Source organism: Lytechinus pictus, chromosome 4, assembly GCF_037042905.1.
Source record: "Lytechinus pictus isolate F3 Inbred chromosome 4, Lp3.0, whole genome shotgun sequence".
Lineage (NCBI taxonomy): Eukaryota > Metazoa > Echinodermata > Echinoidea > Temnopleuroida > Toxopneustidae > Lytechinus > Lytechinus pictus.
In genome coordinates, this window is record NC_087248.1 from 32,318,033 (window position 1) to 32,337,597 (window position 19,565).

The 19,565-nt window shown below is 36.5% G+C and overlaps 1 protein-coding gene across 1 annotated transcript; it reads right to left on the reverse strand.

Annotated features, from left to right (window-relative positions):
• Window positions 1-686: 686 nt before the first annotated feature.
• LOC129258621 (mitochondrial tRNA methylthiotransferase CDK5RAP1-like) lies at window positions 687-19,221 on the reverse strand. The gene is made up of 10 exons (XM_054896863.2): window positions 19,122-19,221; window positions 18,056-18,191; window positions 15,659-15,869; window positions 13,716-13,836; window positions 13,119-13,376; window positions 11,656-11,753; window positions 10,920-11,106; window positions 8,824-8,973; window positions 4,187-4,333; window positions 687-2,130 (listed from the first exon to the last, which is right to left on the reverse strand). The coding sequence occupies exons 1-10, from the start codon at window positions 19,197-19,199 to the stop codon at window positions 2,023-2,025; spliced, it is 1,494 nt and encodes a 497-aa protein (XP_054752838.2). The 5' UTR covers window positions 19,200-19,221; the 3' UTR covers window positions 687-2,022.
• Between the last annotated feature and the right edge of the window lie 344 nt (window positions 19,222-19,565).

Sequence of the window (19,565 nt, forward strand, 5' to 3'; positions counted from 1 at the left end):
AAACTAGTTTTCGGCTAAATACATTTGTTTATACAGGGCCAAAATTATGGAACTCCCTTCCTTCTTCGTTGAAGCAATCAGTTAGCCTTAGTGTTTTTAGAAACAAGTTAAAGACCGATTTACTGAAGAAATACTTAGATCAGTAAACAAATGCCTGCTTGTTATATCTCGTCTAACTTTATAAATTGTATTCTTCCCACAATTATCTATGCAAAGATAGAGCTCTGCCTACTTTCTTTATTTTTTCCCTTTCTTCTTTTCGAATTTCAGATTCTTATACTTTAGGTCGAATAGAATGCTTGCATTCTGCATTTCACCTTTTTGTTACTTTTTAGTGTATCTTTTGTAAATATGTATATCTGTACTTTGGTTATTTACTCAAATTTTTTGTTTGTTTGTTCTATGTTTTAAAATGATTGCTAATGTAAGTTTTAACATTCTAGTGGCCTATGGCCCACAAGCTAAGCTTCTTAGTAGGTCACCACGTTTCATTTCCATCTCTTCTCATGGGTGTTACTAATGTTCCATAAAAAGTAGTGCATGTACTATGTATATTATCCTGTAATTATCCTGTAATTATTTACTTTTGTTCTTTGCTATTTACTTGTATCCCAATAATTTACTGTTGTTATTATTGTTGTTTGATATCGGAATTGAAACGAAATAAAGATTCATTCATTCATTCATTCATAATATTTTCATTCTACTGTTTAAAAAAACAGAGTTCATGTTATTTATGACTGAAATAGTGTTGCCGACGATCTCCACTGAAAAACATTGATAAACATAGTCCAAAAAATCAAAGAAATACAAAACAAATTTAAAAAACAATAAAATACATCACAAAAAAATTAAATTGCATTTTTTAAATATAGTTTTGATAATAATCTTAAGTAGAATGTTCAGACCAAAATCTATCATTTTGTTGCTATATTCAAAGATTTACAGCCAAATCATAATTGTATGCATTAATTACCATAACTAATAAAAAATGAATTTTAATAATTTTGGTACGAATTGAATTGTGGAGCTTCCATCATGGGTGTCATTCGTGCCAATTTCAGCCACGTTCGCGCAATCAACAGCCGAAATCTGAGGGGAGGGGGGCTGTTTTTTGCATTTTCAAAATAAGCCAGAGCTTTACAGGGGGTATACCATTATATTGTGTTGACATGGATTACTAGCAATGTTCCATCTTACCCTGTCATTGTCATAAATGGTTAGCACAATCTCATAATGGCTAAATATGAATGTAAACCAATTGAAAAATGTATTCACATAGTCAAATAAAAGCATGCATCTTTTTTTTTATATCATTGTTTGATTAAGAAAATTGGAAAATACAGTGACAAAAACCTTGATTACAGCAAAACCGCTTCTGCAAATTCATAATTATAGATTCGTACGTAATTTCTCAATAAAAAATTGTGTAGCAAAATTTGTGATTTTGTTTTTCATCATTTAAGAAATTGTCAGTGAATGTCAAGCAAACAATGGAGGAGGCTATTATACGAGCCTTTCCCTGGAACCCTGCCAAGTTCATCAATTAGGGTAATCAAATCAGTTTTTGTAATTTTTTTTGCAATTGGTGATGGGGGTAATATCTGGGTTTGATAGTATTGCAAAGCAGATTTCTTGTCTGATATATATCGACACCTCAATTGCTTTAATGAGATGCAATACCAATACTTGTTGATGTGCAAAGTCAATGTAGTGCCGATGCAACGGTTTGGCTGACTGTTCATTTGCACATTAAGTGCGCGAATCTGCTGTTTGCTTTGCTACAGTACACGTTTCCAATTGGATTTGCACATTTTATCAACAATTTGTAAGGCATTGCTGTGGAAATCCCCACATATCTCAGGAACTAAAATAAATTGCTGGCCTAGAAATTTAGTTATGAACAGAACAGGAATTGTACTTTCATTTTCAGCAAAAAAAACCTGAAAATAATTTTTTTAAACCAATATTGACTGATACAACAGTTCGGATGAACAGCGACGATATGTTTTAGAAATGATCCTAGTTGATCCTTTGTTGATTACTACTTAGATCCCTTGATGAGAAATCTACTAATGTTGTGTGATAAAGCGGTGTCCCCTTCAAAACTTGTGAATTGGCTTCAGTGATCTGTTAAATAACAAAAAAATACAACTGTATCTCATTTCATATTTCACTTCGATTTCATTTCCACATTTAAAAGTAAATGAGGTCACAACTTGCAAATTGAAACAAACAAAAACTCATATTTCATGTTTCACTTCAATTTCATTTCCATAATTTAAGAAATTGGAAGTAAGATGCAAACAATAAAATACAACAAATATTTCCCATCAATATCACTTCCACATACATATTTAACGGTATAAGGAGGAACAAAACCCTACAGATATGCACAGCCAGCTAAGTGCAGAGTCTGGGCTAGTTCACCACTGCAGTAGTTAGCAGCAGCAGCACTTGTTGCAGCCAATACGATACTTTAATTAAATTATCATCTATATAGAGCGTTTTAGCGATGCATCAAAAACGCATATTTTGTTTTGCATCAATTGCAGAGTATCAGAGCCATGGAGTATCCCTAAGACGGACCGAAATCCGACAAATATCCCATAGGCAGACCTGCAAACCTCTGGGAATGAAAAAGAGTATTCTGTGATAAAAATAGTGTATTTTCCCCCAAAAAAGTGTATTTCATAATAAAATGCATGGCGCACTCGCTCATCGCGGCGCTCAAGCTGCATGCAAGCTAAAATGCGCTCTGCTCTTGCAGATGAAAAAAAACAACATTTAAACATGTCTATATCTCACCCTGGTTTTAACAAACGATTGAAAAATAAAACAAGTTACCTGAAATTACATTGATCTAATAACCATATTCGTGTAAGTTATATGTAATAGAGACATAAAGAGATTATTTTTCTCAATAAATTACGATTTAGTTTTAAAAAAAAATTATAAAAAAAAACTATTTTTTTTTAAAATTATGAATAATTCATTTCATGACTAAAAAATCACTTGTGGACGTTGAGATGGGTACCCCCGGGAGACCCAATTTTAATAGTTTACGAAAGTAAACCATAACGGTTTTCTTTGTAAAGTGATGATAATTATACAGACTTTTACGATTCCAAACGTCATCAAAATATAGTTTAACGAAACATTTTTAATCATTGATACTGAAAGATACGATATTGGACAAATTATATGCATAAATTAGAGATAGAATTCATCCAACTGTTAATATGGGTCTGAAAACAACAAATACGAGTTCAGTTATGGATGGCCTGACGTGGTAGAATCTTTATCGATTAAATCATTTTACTATTTCAAAATAAATGGTTTTGTGGCTTTTACCAACAGTTTTATAGTTTTTGTATTACATTTATCATTGAATGCATTCACCCACTTGTTTTGTGATGTAATTTCAACCTCTATGATTGATTACATAAGATTATGATTTTATAATTTCTAGGCACTTTCGCATGTCATAGTCTACCCACGTGATGCCACTACGTCATTAATATAGAAGTTAAGACAGGTTCGGAGGTGTCATAAATATTTAGTGAGGTTGTTGTACCCGATCTTGGTAAAGAGGGCTTCGTGAAACGGTTAGCGGACAAGTAGCTCACTATCTCCGATTTAGTCAAGAAGTTAGACTTATGACGGTGTTGAGAAACGGGCCCCAGAATACCACCCAGGGGTTACAAAAATGCTTAGAATGTCCAGTTTTCTGGTTAAAATATCACAAATTTTTGGCTCGCATTTTGCACTCGCATCAATCATTGTTTAGTAAGGTACTCATGTTGTTCTTGGTTACAATAATGCTCAGAATGTCCAGTTTTCAGCTCGCTCACTACGCTTTTTCGCGGAAAAATAAAGCCTGAATATATATGTTATCAATCAGAAATCACTTCAAAAAGTTTTGCTCAACTTAATTACTACAAAACACAGAACCACTTCACGCAGATGATAATCTCATGATGAAAATATCCGTTCGCACTAAAATACTCGTTTTGGCATAGAAGTGATTTTTTGGCTTTGCCCCCCAAACGAAAATATGTTCCACCACTCCTGATCTGACCCAAGTCTGGTTAGTTACTCTGAACAATTGCATGAAAATAAAAAAATATAAATCAGTTCAAGCACAATAAATATCTTTAAAATTATTTCCATGTATTTTTTTTACCTCAACTGCGATGTAGTCCCCTGATTTCATAGACTGGTTGTTACCATGGTGATATCCATTGTATGATGGGATAGGTATATTAGGGAAGACTACCTTAGTGTTTGCATCATTACGACCCACTAAGTCTCTCTCGGATCTCTTGCTAGTCTGTGTATAAAAAACATGAGATCACATGGTTATATTATACATATAGCATCTTCAGAATGAATTGCCATCAACCTCCTTAAGATTTGATGTCTATTCCATAAGGCCCCGATAAGCGTTGGATTTGAACCCAGCCAGCTTTGAAATATGAAGCCGCCTGAAGATTATACCTGTCACATGGTATGAGGCCTGCAATCTTTACATTTACACCCGCTTCACGTAACTGGAGCCTTTTCATGGAAGCATCATCTGCTGTTTTTGCGCGGTGTGTAGCAATTATTAAGTTGTGTGAGACTTGAAAGTAAAAAGTCAGCAACAGGGTAAAAAAAATAATGCAGCGGATTTATCAGGAAAAGTATTGTGACTAATTGCGATCGATGATACTTGACTACCCTTATGTCCAAGTTTCATGAAACAGATCCATAAACTTTCAAAGTTATAATGACATTTTAGAAAACACCCCTAAAAACTTAATCATGTGACCTAAACTCAAGCGAAACTATATGTGATTCTTGATTACCTTAACCTTTCCTTAACTGGGAGGGTCAAATCGACCCCTTCCCTCCATGAATTTCGTCACCACACCGCCGCGCACAATTTTTTTACCATGCCGATCAGTGACTTTTTACTTTCAAGTCTAGCGCATCTTTTGAGACCAAATTTGCGGCACCCGGGTATGCAGTTCCAAAATTACACAACAATTTGTAAGTGCATGTCAGATCCAAAATTGCTCAAAAATGTGATTCCATGTACAAAGTCAATGCAAAATGTGTTTTCACCAAAGAAATAATGAATGTACACTGTTGCTCATAAAGGTTGGATATGTTTTTTCTACATTTTTTTGGAAACTGTTGACAACAAAATGAATCATTTTGTAATATAGAGCTGATGTATAATAAGTTTTTATTGGTAAACTTTCCTCCAATATATAAAACGCAAAATAAGATAATAATCATTTTACACAAACTGTATATTCTGGTTTAAGCCAGAAATGGCATTCAGACGATGGAATCCTTGTAAGAATATTTGTAAGAACCCTTTATCAATCTTACAGGAAACAAAAATATGCAAATATTTTTTCTTATCAACATGAAACACTATTCTTTATAAATAATTCATAATAAATCATTCATTATTATGAAGAACCATACACGTCCACCATCCAGACTGATCACACTTATATATACATATATATATATATATATTGTGAAAGAAATGAAGAGAACAATGGTAGGCATAGGTTAAATCAAGGTTCCACAGAGCTATCTACCTTTTGGAAAAATTGGTGTAGCCGAAAAAATGTCTTTGCCAGCTTCACCAATTTTTCCAAAGGGTAGATAGCTCTGGGGAACCTTGATTTAACCTACGCCTACCATTGTTCTCTTCATCCATTTCTTTCACAACATACTTAGATACAAGATTTGCCAAAGCTGTTGTAAATGTATGATATACATACATACATATTGACAAAGTTGATATTGTTCTGCTCGGAGTCGGTCAAATAGAATAAACTCAAGATGAAATAAAACTCTGTAACGAAAAAAATTTCTTGAATTTTTGTCCTTTGTTAAATGATTTATTTGATAATGATCAAGATTTGAAAATGGGTCTTAATAAAAACAGTAAAGCGCATACTCTCTCAGGTAGCGCCTTGGAAATGGACGCACCAGGCAGAGGGGCTCTTGCTACGTAACAAGGAAAAATAAGAAGAGAGAGAGACAGAGCGCAGGGAGGCAAAAAGGTTAAAAAAGTGGAGAAAGAAAAACATCAAGTGAGGGAGAATAAAAAAGCAAAGAGGGCAGAAAAGAGTCAAAAAAGGGTAATGTCAGAGAGAGAGATGAAGAATTAAGAAGGAAAATAAGAAGGAAGGGCAAAGAATAAGGAAAGGAAGAGGCAAGAATAAACCAGCCAGATAAGAGAGGGAGAGAGAGAGGAGGAAATGCGAGAGAGGGGAGGGGAAAGAAAAACGTGAAGGAGAGATGACAACATAGCCGAGAACGAGCACAGAGACGTCAAGAAACTAAGATTTGTAGGGAAGGAGCGGGAGGTTGCGTTGATTCTGTTTGGTTGGAGACATTCTTAAGCGGTGGATCATGCGTTCTTCTTAGATTTTCCTCTCCTCATCTGTAGCTCCAGGACATCCCATGACACCACAGATCCTGACGTTGCTGATGGAGTGCCCCGGAAGATTATTATGATGGGCAACTGGATGTCCTGCGGTGTGCAGTCGGATTGAACATAGATGTTCATTGGTACGATTGTCCATCCTCCGTTTAGTCTGACGATCATTTCAAATGCGGTGCAGACTATCACATAGATCAGGTTAGTGGTCATGCATGTGAACTGATCCTTGATATCCTAGGTAGACTTAGGACCCTTAATGGTAGTGACCTGCAATATGAAGTTGCAGGTATTGCATCTGCTTATTCCACATCGGACAGTCCAGACTCTCTTCATTAGGCATTTGTGGTAAGCTGGCAAAAGAGTCGCCAAGAGGTCCTGGGATAATCTCGACTCTGCACAGTCCCTCCTCTTCAAGAAGCTCCTTGGTCTTCCGAAAGTAAAGCAAATGACACGGCCTTTCTCCGGACTGGTATCATCCCTCTATCTCTGCAGGTGGACCTTAACACCTTGCTGATCCTCATGCAAATGTATACTCTACCTACTGACAGATTCGAGCAAAGGATTTTCCTGAATACACTCGCCACAGATGTCCCGTTCATATCATACTGGAAGCAGTTAATCAGCTTGCCCACTATCCTCTCTGATCCCCTGAGCATCAGCTACCCCACCTGGAAAAGATTGTGCCCTCAGGTGATCTTCAGGAAACATGATACTGACCTAGCTAATGCCATCCAGGAAAACACACTGTTGACTTTTGGAAGCTTTGTTCAGTTCTCCCAAGCCCTAGCAGACTGTTCCCCTCAGCACTACCTTCACACCTCCATATTGCTGCAAGCTGTGAGAAGGGGATAGATTGCTTGCAGCTGGGTTGGTGAGAAGACGAATAATTGAGGTAGCAGTGAGCAACAGTCGGCTGGTAGTGTACACTGGTTTTGATCTGCTGGCCATCTTTTCAGAGTTGAATGTCCATGAACTGGAGTGAATCATCGGAGATCATATGGGTGAACTTGAGAGATGGATGAAAATTGTTGAAGCGCGCCATCAGCTAGTTAAAATTCTCCAATGGGCAAGATGCGACTCCCACGTAAACATCAATGTGCCTCTTCAAAAGAAGAGGATTGGGACCTTTGTAGCTCTTCAAGATATCCTGTTCGATGAAACCGACAAAGAGGCAGGCGTATGAAGGCCCCATTTTCGTTCCCATCGCAACTCCTGGACATTCAACTCTGAAAAGATGGCCAGCAGATCAAAACCAGTGTACACTACCAGCCGACTGATGCTCACTGCTACCTCAATTATTCGTCTTCTCACCAACCCAGCTGCAAGCAATCTATCCCCTTCTCACAGCTTTCCCGGCTCCAGCGTCTTTTGAGTGATGACCAGGACTTCCACTCCTTCTCTATGAATCTTAGTTTCTTGACGCCTCTGTGCCTTCTCTACTATGTCGTCAGCTCTCCTTCCTCACGTTCTTTCTTTCCCCTCCCCTCTCTCTCATTTCCTCTCATCTCTTCTCACCTGGCTGGTTTACTCTTGCCTCTTCCTCTCCTTATTCTTTGTCCTTCCTTCTTTTTATTTTACTTAATTCTTCATCTTCTCTCTCTCTCTCTCTCTCTCTCTGACCTCACCTTTTTTCATTCTTTTCTGCCCTCTTTGCTTTTCTATTCTCCCTCACTTGATGTTTTTCTTTCTCCACTTTTTTAGCCTTCTTGCCTCCCTGCGCTCTGTCTCTCTTCTTTCTTCTTATTTTTCCTTGTTACGTAACAAGAGCCCCTCTGCCTGGTGCGTCCATTGCCAAGGTGCTACCTGAGAGAGTATGCGCTTTACTGTTTTTATCATGACCCATTTTCAAATCTTGATCATTATCAAATAAATCACTTAACAAATCCCCGAGGACAAAAATTCGTGAAATTTCTTTCGTTACAGAGTTTTTATTTCATCTTGAGTTTAAACATACATATATAAACATATATATGGATGAGAAATTCTCTGAATTAGTGTTATATATCATTACCATAACAATGTATTACCTGAAAAATTCTAAAAGATGTATTATGTTTGCCTTGCACTGCATATCCATATAAACGTGCCTTGTTTGTCTTTACTCCAAGCGCATATCAGCTTAACTCCATAATTACTATCAAAGTCCAACATGGATTTCATGTTCTATAATAAAATGTGTATATTGTAAAAAATAGGCAGGCATGTCACATTTTAACTATTCATTTTAGTTACAATACATCCTGTCAGGCATAGGTGCACTACCCACAAATATTGGTGAAAATAACTCTTACCAACTAGGGACAGCACATTTTTGCTCATAAAATGTGCCATAACAGACCCTACCTTACCAAGTTTGAGATAAAACTTACCCCCTCTATAAGCACTAGATGTTTAGCTCCAACTTGCATAGCATTGATATCAGACATCCCGTCACGGCAAACTGTTATCATTTCTCTAAGTCGTCTCTGCTTTACCTCTTCAGGAACATCATCCTTCATCTTATGATAGGCATGGGTTTTCTGAAGAAGTCACAGATAATTAATAGCACCACTTCAAGTCCTCAACTACTCATATCTGGCCAGGTTATAAGAAGTGTAGTCTTGTAATTTAGGCTCAAAAAGTGAATGATAACATGCTTTATATATTCAGTACTTTATATATTCATGTACCAAGTAAAAGCTGTTCCTCTCAAAAATGTTTTTACTCTTCTACATAAATAAAATCACAGATTAATTAATTATCAATATATTTAAGTACACATAGTTACTCAAACACAAGCTATTTATTAGACACAGTCAATGAGAGAACACATGCAGTGTTGGTCACTCGGTTCACTCTCCCTTTAAGATGAATGCACTACCTGAATGAGGCTTTTTGAGACAAGATATAAACATGTATTTTGTCTGTCTGATTGATTAACTGAACACAAAATACGTCACAATGAGCCATCCAGGGTTCAGCTGAATGACTAGGGAACATAATATTCATAAGTCCCTCCTTCGCGAATATGTCATTTTCCTATTGCGCTTAAATTATCGGTCCATAATATCCGTATTCCCTTTCATCAAACCCAAGCACAAATCTTGTGTACGCGATAAGTGTGAGTGCGCGTCATGCATGATGCGCGCCTGCGCTGTATACATCCTACATCATAATTACTTAGCCAGGATTTCTTTATCACGTTTAATAATCACTGGAATTAGAAGTACAAACAGGCCAAAAGGCATAAATTGCTCCAGATAATAGTTTCCATTACACATCATATAGCTGTAGGCCTACAGGTAATAATAATATTGACTGGCTTAATAATTTTCGAGAGATATCACATTATATTTCCCTCAGTAGATACATGTTGCCCTCGTTATCACTCAGGGCAATATGAGACTACTACGGGAAAATATATATGGTATCTATCACCCTCAAAGCCAGTCAATATAATAAATTATTCCCATCATTGGATTCAATCAGTCATCCCCCCCTGAATGCACATTCTCTACTCCCTGAGAACTATTCCAGCTAATTCCCACACAATACTAGATAAGGTACAATGAATTTTATATTCTATCAAGTACCGATTTGGCGGTACTTGATAGAATATAAAATTCATTAGTGGCATTTATATCTGTCTGTGCACCCATGTATAAAACAAGTATGAAGCCATTAAAGGAGGAGGAAAAACCCTATAGAAACCTATACCATGAGGAACTTTGAAGTTTTATGAATAAAATGATGTATAATTCAAGGGTATTCCTTGCCTCACATAGCAGCGCATTGCACTTAAAAAAAAAAGGGTTTACACAGTCCTATTCATTGTACTTTTTGTAAGTTATGTAAATCTACTTTTGCTGTAAAAAGAATTGGCACATTCTCCCCTTTAAACAAGAATATCTCTGTCAATATTTGACATCATGAGTTGATTTAAGCACCATTCTTTTTATTTCACAAGCTCTCCAATGGTACCAAATTTATTGGGATTCCTTCAAGATTTCAAAACGTCACCTAACTCCCTAGATTGATGCATAAGTTGCCAAAGGATGCTCAGCCAGGATGGGAGTTGAATACACGACCCTGCGATTACAAGCATGAATCCAAACCACTACACCATGGTAGTTAAATTCAATTTCTATATTTCTTCCACTAAAATCACTGGTGTAACCAAGAATTACGACTACTACTACTACTATGACTACTACTAATACCACTACCACTACTACTACTACAACGACTACTACTACTTCTACTTCTACTACTACTGCGACTACTACTACTTCTACTACTACTGCTGCTGCTGCTACTACTAATACTACTCTTATAATTACTGCTGCTACTCTACTACTATACCATCAATACTACTTTTATTTTATTTTACTTAGTAACTCCAAACTATTCATTTGATCTAATATAATAAAATAAGTAATAACTATTCCCCCCCCAAAAAAAACCCTTTTTTTCAAATTTGTCTTACCTGTCGCATACTGTAAGCAAACAAAAAAGCATAGTTGTATTTTACAAGATGAAGTAATGACATCGTGTCTTTGTGGTCTTCCTCTGTTTCTCCACAGAATCCAGCAATGAAATCACTGCTAAGGGCCACACCCGGAATGACAGAACGTACATGATCAACCAGCTTTAGGTAGGACTCTCTGCTATATCTGAAATAAAGTGATAGTGACAATGAGACTAATGTTATCATATATGGTACAATGCCTTATATGCTTGTTATACACAAGCCAATGGGAGGACGAACGCGTAGCATTTGTACCATAGCAGACGTAGTATCCAAAATTGTTCTGTTACCTGGTTAGGTGACATCACAATACGATTCCATTTACAGATTTGGTAGGAATTTTAAGTTCAGTGTAAGGTGCTTCAATCATTGCATTATTTAATGTAATGCATCAGTGAAATTTAAAGTGTCACCCCTTCTTAAAATCTGTAATACTTTGGTGCTACAACTCTATGTCAGTAGAAGCAGTTGGTTACAGAGTTAGTGTCACTTTAAAGTGTAGTGTTGGGTGTTAAATCTACATGTAGGTATTCATGCCATTTTACCTTTGAACAAATTAAAGTATTTTACTAGGTGTTTACCTTCACTATGTGTAGTGTTAGATGTTTAATGTGGGGATTCATTCTCTTTTATCACTGACCACAAGTATTTATTTTTGAAAGTGTATTACTAGGTGTTAAACTGAGATACTCACCCCCTTCTCATACTATGTAATACTTTGGTGCTACCACTCTGTGCTGGTAAATGAAGCTGGTTACAGATATTGGGGAAATCCCTGATTGCATGGAGAACCTGTTTAAGAATTCACATCAAGAATAATTAGATAAACTTAGTCGCTCTCAAACAATTTCGACCAAAAGAATGTTGGGATATGTTCAAAGGAAGCTCACTAACATTTTTATGTACCGTGTAAATAGGATTTGTGCCATTAAATCTTTGCAGCTTGTAAGACAACTTTTTTTTGTCAGAATATGGACGAATCCATGTGCATTCTTCACAAAGTTAGCACAGATCAAAACAAGTCACAGCACCCCCCCCCCCCAAAAAAAAAAATCAGAATTGCATTTAAAATTAATGAAATCATTCAACATGTGCCATATTGCAAAATGGAAATCAATTTGATTTTGTTTTTCTGAGCATTTCTGGACCCTTTATCAGACTTCAAGGAACTAATTATAATTTATCTCATCATGTCTATACACAAGAACAGCATTGCTGAGCTTATGTGCACACAGTTAAAAACACACAGCTCTAATTCACATAAGGTGGAGATCACTTCATTTAAGTGTACTCCTTGAGCAAAAAAGTATTGCTGAAATACTAGCTTATGAAAGTTTTGCATTGTAACTAAATAAAGAATAATTTCAAAATTTTGTTAAAAGAAAATAAGATTTTGAATAATCTGTTTATTGAAGCAAAACAGAAAACAAATAGTCCAGGGGTCTGGGGATGGCTCACTATTTTTTGCATTATATCTTTGACGATGGAGGATTAAACTACATGGTTCAATGAAAAACAAGTCTTGCGCAACTTTTGAGACCAAATATGCGATGCCCGGTTACACGGTTAACAACATTGGTTCCCTAACATTTTCTCCGGCGACAATTGCTCCACTCTGAATTCCACACACTAATCGAATGACCAACTTCAACCCTGGGCTTAACACTATACCTTACCCTAAACCTAACATAAAACCCTATTACAACCCTAACCCTACATCTTAGATAAAATTAAGCCCGGATCGATTGTCGCAGGAGAAAATGCTGTGTCCCCACGATACTTTGCAAAATTATGGAAAAGAAAAACCTGGAATGTTTTAATAGCTCAAACATGTCCATACAGTAAGTAATGATTGATCAATCAATATTAGTAAAAAAGAGCATTGAGACATGTGTACTCCAAGGTAATGCCCCTACCATTGGCTTTGTATTATTGGTGATTATATTCTCAAAGTCTGTATAAAGGGTCAGTAATATGCACTTTACCTGAGTATCATCAAACATGACAAATTTCCATCATTAGAATTTGAATTAAAATCTAGCACCCTCTCTCAGTTATGTTCATACATGTATTACGGTAACTTGCGCATTTACGTTACATATTTAGTAATCAGATATTAGAAAGCTATAAATGACAAGATCATATCCTGAAACTCACTTCGTCCGGGAAATCTTTGGGATGTGGAGAAGTAAACCTGATCCTCATCTCAGGGTCAACCATCGCAACTTTCTCTAGAAGATCGGCAAAGCGTCTTCCGCCTTTCTTAGGCTTGTAGATGGATTTGAATCCACGAGCCAACCTGGTTGGTTCGCTGGTTGTAATACCCTCTAGGTCAGCATTGCTGTAATAGTTCTCTTCAGATACATCACGGTAGCTGTTCACATTTTGACCCAACACAGTGACTTCCTTCACACCCTGGGGAGAAAATAAATTATGAGAGGTAAACTCATCCTTTGTTTATTGGGTTCTAACACACTGTCAGCTTAAAATGGTGTGATGAATGAAAGCCATTGAAATAAAAATGGTCAATATGAAAAGTAAATTAAGCTATTTTCCTGAAGCATGCTGTATTCATGTAAAAAGCTCTCTTGAAGAGCAAAGGGCAACATTATAATAATATGAGAACATAAAGGTTGAATTCAATTGTTTAATCAAGCATAACTGTCTTGCTATGCCAATCCATGTGTACAAAGTTACAATCAATTGTATCTCATTATATTACACCATCCAGATTATATCATGTTAATAACTGACCTGATCTGAAAGGGCTTGTATCTCATCTATAATGGAGCTGATTGGACGGCTTCTCTCCCGGCCACGTGTGAATGGCACTATGCAGTAGCTACACATGTTATCACAACCTCTCATTATTGATCTGAATGATAGAGAATTTAGTATTCAGTTGGCTCTGCACTACAAAGTCAGAATTGAGTAATCCATAACCAGCTGAAAATTTTGATTAAAAGATTCAGTCCTAATATAGAGAGGGAGCTGACATTAAATTCAGAAATTTTACCTGCTTTTTCTGTTTTGCTTGACACTTTCATCCCAGTTGGCATTCAGGCTGCTCAACAAAGTGTTAAAATGAGATCATACGTCAAGAAAAGAGAACTTAGGTAGGTTCTATTATGCATGAATAACGTAGGGCAATTCCATAAAATATTACGTCCGACCCCCTACATGTGGGACCTTCATGAATTTTTTTGTCTCTGATTTCTGGTTCTTTTGACAGTCTGTAATGTTCTCAAAGGACCATGACTTGGTCAGTTTATGAAGTGAAGTAAGACTTTAGAAAAATGTGGGTCGGATGTACAAAAAGGTTGATCATTTTATGGAATTGCCCTGTAGCATTCCATTGTAGTAATATAATGTATGTATGTATGTAAGGGTGTGTGTACGGGTGTATGTATGTATGTGTGTATGTATGTGTGGGTGTATGGGTGCATGTATGTGTGTATGAATGTATGTATGTATGTGTGTATGTATGTATGTATGTATGTATGTATGTATGTATGTACGTACGTATGTGTGTACGGGTGTATGTATGTATGTATGTAATCTATGTACATTGTCTGTGGTAAGTCTCAATCCGAGATGTATGATCCCAATTAAACACTTCATCATGTTGTTTTCTATGACAAAGATCAATGAATCTTGGAGCCTTACAGATGATAACAATCAACCTTTCTTGGGCCCGTTTCATGAAGGACTTGCAACTGTTGTAACTTTGCCATTATGGCAACCGTTATCATGATTGACTGCTGAGCCCTGTTACCATGGTAGTTGCCATTGTGGCAAAGTTGCAACAGCTGCAAGTCCTTTATGAAACGGGCCCCTGTACTCCCATCATTTTAACTTAGCTTCCCAAACAAGCTCAAGCAAGGAAAATTTGAGAGCCTTACTTATCATATAATATACAGAGCAGAAGACAAATTTCAGGAAGGTCAAAGGTCAGGAAGGCATCCTTTATCATTCATCATAAAACAAATTAGAGATCATCATATAAACCTTTTTAGTAACATCAAACCATTACAGGTTCTTCAACCCAACAGATGAGTGATGAATTTACTACACTTGGGTACCTTGTCCAAAGTCATGTTTTGGGCCTGGGAATCACCTTTCATTACCAAATCTCAGACTTCATCATAGACAAAGCAATAGGGAATGCATGAAAGCTGCTATACATAGTACCTTCCTAGTAGGATTCCTGTTAAAAGACTTCTGACATGGTGTACCTTATTAAACAGGTAAACCTTACTTCAAGGAATAGACTGAGGTAAGAATAATACAAAATAAGTAATCTACCAGTTGAACAAACAAAATATGAGTACGAACTCACTCTAATGACTGCAACCTTCACTTTGTGCTTCACCTTCCTAATTAACCCAACTTATCATTTACCAGTCAATGCTTGTTTGTACCATCTATCTCACTAACACTTTTGTATTTTAAGTCAAAGGGACATAATGCTTAAAAAATAAATTTGTCTTGTAATAAAAATGTGTGGCCCGATGAAGTAGCTCACAATAATTTGTTCAGTGTTGGCAATACAAATTGCGACAACATAACTCATGACATAACAATAAAATCCTTCTAATGTAATCATAATATAATGTCATGAGTTTGTCCTCACAACTTAGGATCATGATATGAGACTTGAAGCACACAATGCAAATTTATCATTAAAAATTACTCACACGAAAGCCGACTTTGAATTCCTATCCAACCTAACAGGTATGACATCAGCATAGGTCTCATCCATAGACAGCATGACATTGATTGCAGCCTGGCCTGACCCAGCAACAGTCAAAAGCCTTGGGAGGTCTCTATAAGCATCAGGTCCAGCCACTATGTCTACTGTCTTGCTCTGTTCTAAAAGCTTCTTCTTCAACCTTTCTGCCATACAACCTTAATAGAAATACATGTAAGGATGGTCATTCATAAGTAGGACATCATATGGATATTGTATGTCTTTAGGTTATATATTATCCAAATATTCATTCTTTACTAGTGCCATAGTTCCAAAGCGTGCAAATTAAGCCAGTCTACTCAACCACGCAAAGTGGAGTTGAATAGAATGGTTCAACTTGCACTGAACGTAATATAAAAAATATCACACAAATGGCAAATGATAAAACATTGAATACCCCTAGTACTTGCTTTATGATACAAACACCCAATTTGTAGAACTAGTCTAACTAAACCCTTTGGCCTGAATTCACAAAGGTGTTTCTTAAAACCATCAGTTGAAACCATGGTTTATCTCCTGTATAACTTATGCTCATTGACCGCGTATATATTAAAAAATGTCCAATGATGATGCAGGCTTTTGTCAGTGTTGCTACGTTTGAAGGTGGTTGGAAGTATGGTTGTGACGCCACAATGTGACTGAGGGGCGCATGAATAGTGGACTCATGAAAAAAGTAGCATACTTAACCATGACAACAGGCATCAATTTGGTGCACTGTGACAAAAGCGCGCATCAGCATTGGACATTTTTTTATATACGCAGTAAATGAGCGTAATTTATACTGGAAATCTGCATAAACCATGGTTTAAACCAATGGTCTTAAAAACCACCTTTATGAATTTGGGCCATAGAGATCTAATGTTTGGCCTACAGTATGTATGAGTAGGACTGAGTATCAATGTAAATAGTGTAAGCATTTGGAGAGTAGAACTATTCATTGTGATTTCGTCAAGTGCAAAATATGAATGGATTTCTCCATTCTTATTGAAAACAAGTGATGTTGAGGAATAATCTTTATCTTGTTCCCAGTTGTATCATGCTCAAAATGCTTTACAATGTAAACAAGGCATAAGCGATGTTGTGTCTCGCCCACTTGTGAAAGTAACCAGAAATATCATGATTTACGAGGGCACGCAATAGAATTGTATCAAAAGCTCATTGTAAATAACTGGGATGGAATAACATTTGTCATAAGAGTCTTGCACGTAAAGTTTAATGTTGACCTCAAAATGACCTTTGACCTTACCATGTGACCTCTGAACACAATAACATGTAGGTCTATGTAGGTCTCCTACTCCTAAGTCCAGCTGCAACCCCAGTTTGGTTCAAAAATGACTTTCAGTCGTCGAGTTACATGTATGTCATAATAATGAACTCAAAATGACCTCTGACTGTGCCATGATATGCAGGTCTCCTCAGTACATCTACAACCCAAGTTTGGGTGAAAAGTGACTTACGGTTGCAGAGTTGTGTGTCATAAGAGAGTCTTGCACATAAACTTTAACATTGACCTGAAAATGACCTTTAACCTCACCATGTGACCTCCGATTGAAACATAACATGCAGGTCTCCTAATTACATCTATAACCCAAGCTTGAGTGAAAAGTGAATTACGGTTGCAGAGTTACATGTATGTGTTATAAGAGAGTCTTGTATGTCAACTTTAACATTGACCTGAAAATGACCTTTGACATTACCATGTGGCATCCTACTGCATCCTAAAATGCAGGTCCCCAAACTACATCTACCATCCAAGTTTGGATGAAAAGTGACTTACGGTTGCGGAGTTATATGTCATAAGAGAGTCTTGCACATAAACTTGAATGTTGACCTGAAAATGACCTTTGACCTTATAAGGTGACCTCCAACTGCAGCCTAAAATGTAGGACCCTAACTTCATCTACCATCCAAGTTTGGTTGAATAGTGACTTACATTTGTGGAGTTATATGTCATTAGAGTCTTGCACATAAACTTTAACGTTGACCTGAAAATTACCTTTGACCTTACCATGTGACCGCCAACTGCAGCATTACATGCAGGTGGAGGTTGTGGAATTATGTGACAAAATGTTTGTGACGGACGGACGGATGACATTTAGATCCCGTAGTCTCGCCTTCACCTCTGGTGGGCGAGACAAGAATGATAATGAATAATTGTACTCTCGAAGTGCTTACAATAAATGTGTATATCAAAAGTCAAGTGGATAGTATAGAAAAATGAAAAAGGTTTGTAGCTAGTTGTTGTTTTATTGTTCTGAAGGACAAGAAGGGATGTTACTGGGGAGACTATTCCAACTAATAGGACCAGTGAAACTTAGGAATTTTTTTTTTTCTGAAAATTTACCAAGTATTCCAATCTTAAGTGGGGTTTCCCCTTTCCTCCTGTTGTTCTTGAGAGACTGAAAATACTTGAGCCTGTTCCAAATCTTCTGTTCTGCATTCTCACGGATGGCACACGTAACAGCAAGAATAACATCAGCCTGAAAAAGTGAAATAGATGGGGGAATAGTTGCAAGAACTTTGTGAGAGACAAGATTCTAATCAAGGCTTATTATTACCACATATTATTTTAGATCTAGTGTTCATGTTTAAATTTTGTCAATGCTGGAAAGCCAGTACATTCATCAAAACTGAAACTCATGGAAGACATGCATTATTAATGCTTGGAAAAAAGAAATCATGCCCCAGCATAAACACCCTTCTTATTTTGTAATATCTACAAGAATCATGATGACTAGCAGAAATATTTTCCATCTGTTCCAAAACCAGCATCAATGATTAAAGTTAGAAATCTATTCAACCTTTTATACAAGCAGCCCAGTCTATGTAGGACAACCTCTTCAATGTGGATGCTGAACACACTCTCCATACACATACATTAATTTAGACCTTCTATCTAGTTACATAGTAAAATGCATAGTAAAGATAATGGATTAAAGGGTTCATTTGAGTGAGAAAAGTGTTTGAAAGATAAATGTAGTTTCAGTAAACACTGATTTCATTTAAGGTTGGAAAAACCCAGTGAATTGGCAAAATAGCCTATATTATCATAGATCTAGTAAATACATTAACTGAACTTTAAAAGTGAAAGCATGAAATCTAAGTTGAAAAACGATCCCACTGAACTGACCACTAACACAGATAAGCACATGTGGGACAGTGTATTGTTATAACGTGGAAAACCCCAGACCATTTCATGCTTGTTTCATGCTAATTCCTCAGCAATTACACAATTTCTTCAAGAATTCTTTGGCACCTATATATTTTTTTCTTACTGACACATACATGTACATATAGGAGGACATTCATTTGATTCTCTACAAACTCATTTTGAAATCGTTACCACAAATGGCATTAAGATCTGACTTGAATGTACATGTACTACTAGTGACAATAGTGACTTTACTTACATGAGATATATCTTCAACTTTCTGGAACCCACTCTTCTCAAGTATTGCCCATGCAATCTCAGTGTCACTCACATTCATCTGACATCCATAGGTCTCAAAGTATACTGTATGAATTAAAAAAAAACTTTAAAAAGAGTACATTTCGAGTAGGCTATTAACATCTAGTATTAGAAATCAAGAAAGGGTTAAGCTAATATTAAATAGGGCAAGTCCAAGAAAATTATTTAAAAAGCATACATTTGGATTTTGCTGTTATGACATATGATTTATATTGCTGATAAGTTGATGACTTTGGATTAAATATTTTATCAATGCACCCCCTACATGTATGTAAGAGACCACAAAAGATTTCAAGTTTAAACACCAGCTATGAGTGAGATTTTCTGTGACTCATCGTGAGATCATAGGCATATATGGGGATAGGTTCAGATACAGGTTTATAAG

What these genes read in the sequence shown, in the direction of transcription:
- LOC129258621 (XM_054896863.2), bottom strand. Translation starts at nt 19,199, where the DNA reads ATGAATGTGAGTGACACTGAGATTGCATGGGCAATACTTGAGAAGAGT. An exon ending in ACTTAAGATTGGAATACTTG is followed by an intron (nt 15,870 to 18,055) that starts GTAAATTTTCAG and finishes ATTTCTATTAAG; the next exon opens with GTTGTATGGCAGAAAGGTTG. An exon ending in CCAAAGATTTCCCGGACGAA is followed by an intron (nt 11,754 to 13,118) that starts GTGAGTTTCAGG and finishes ATTCTTAAACAG; the next exon opens with GTTCTCCATGCAATCAGGGA.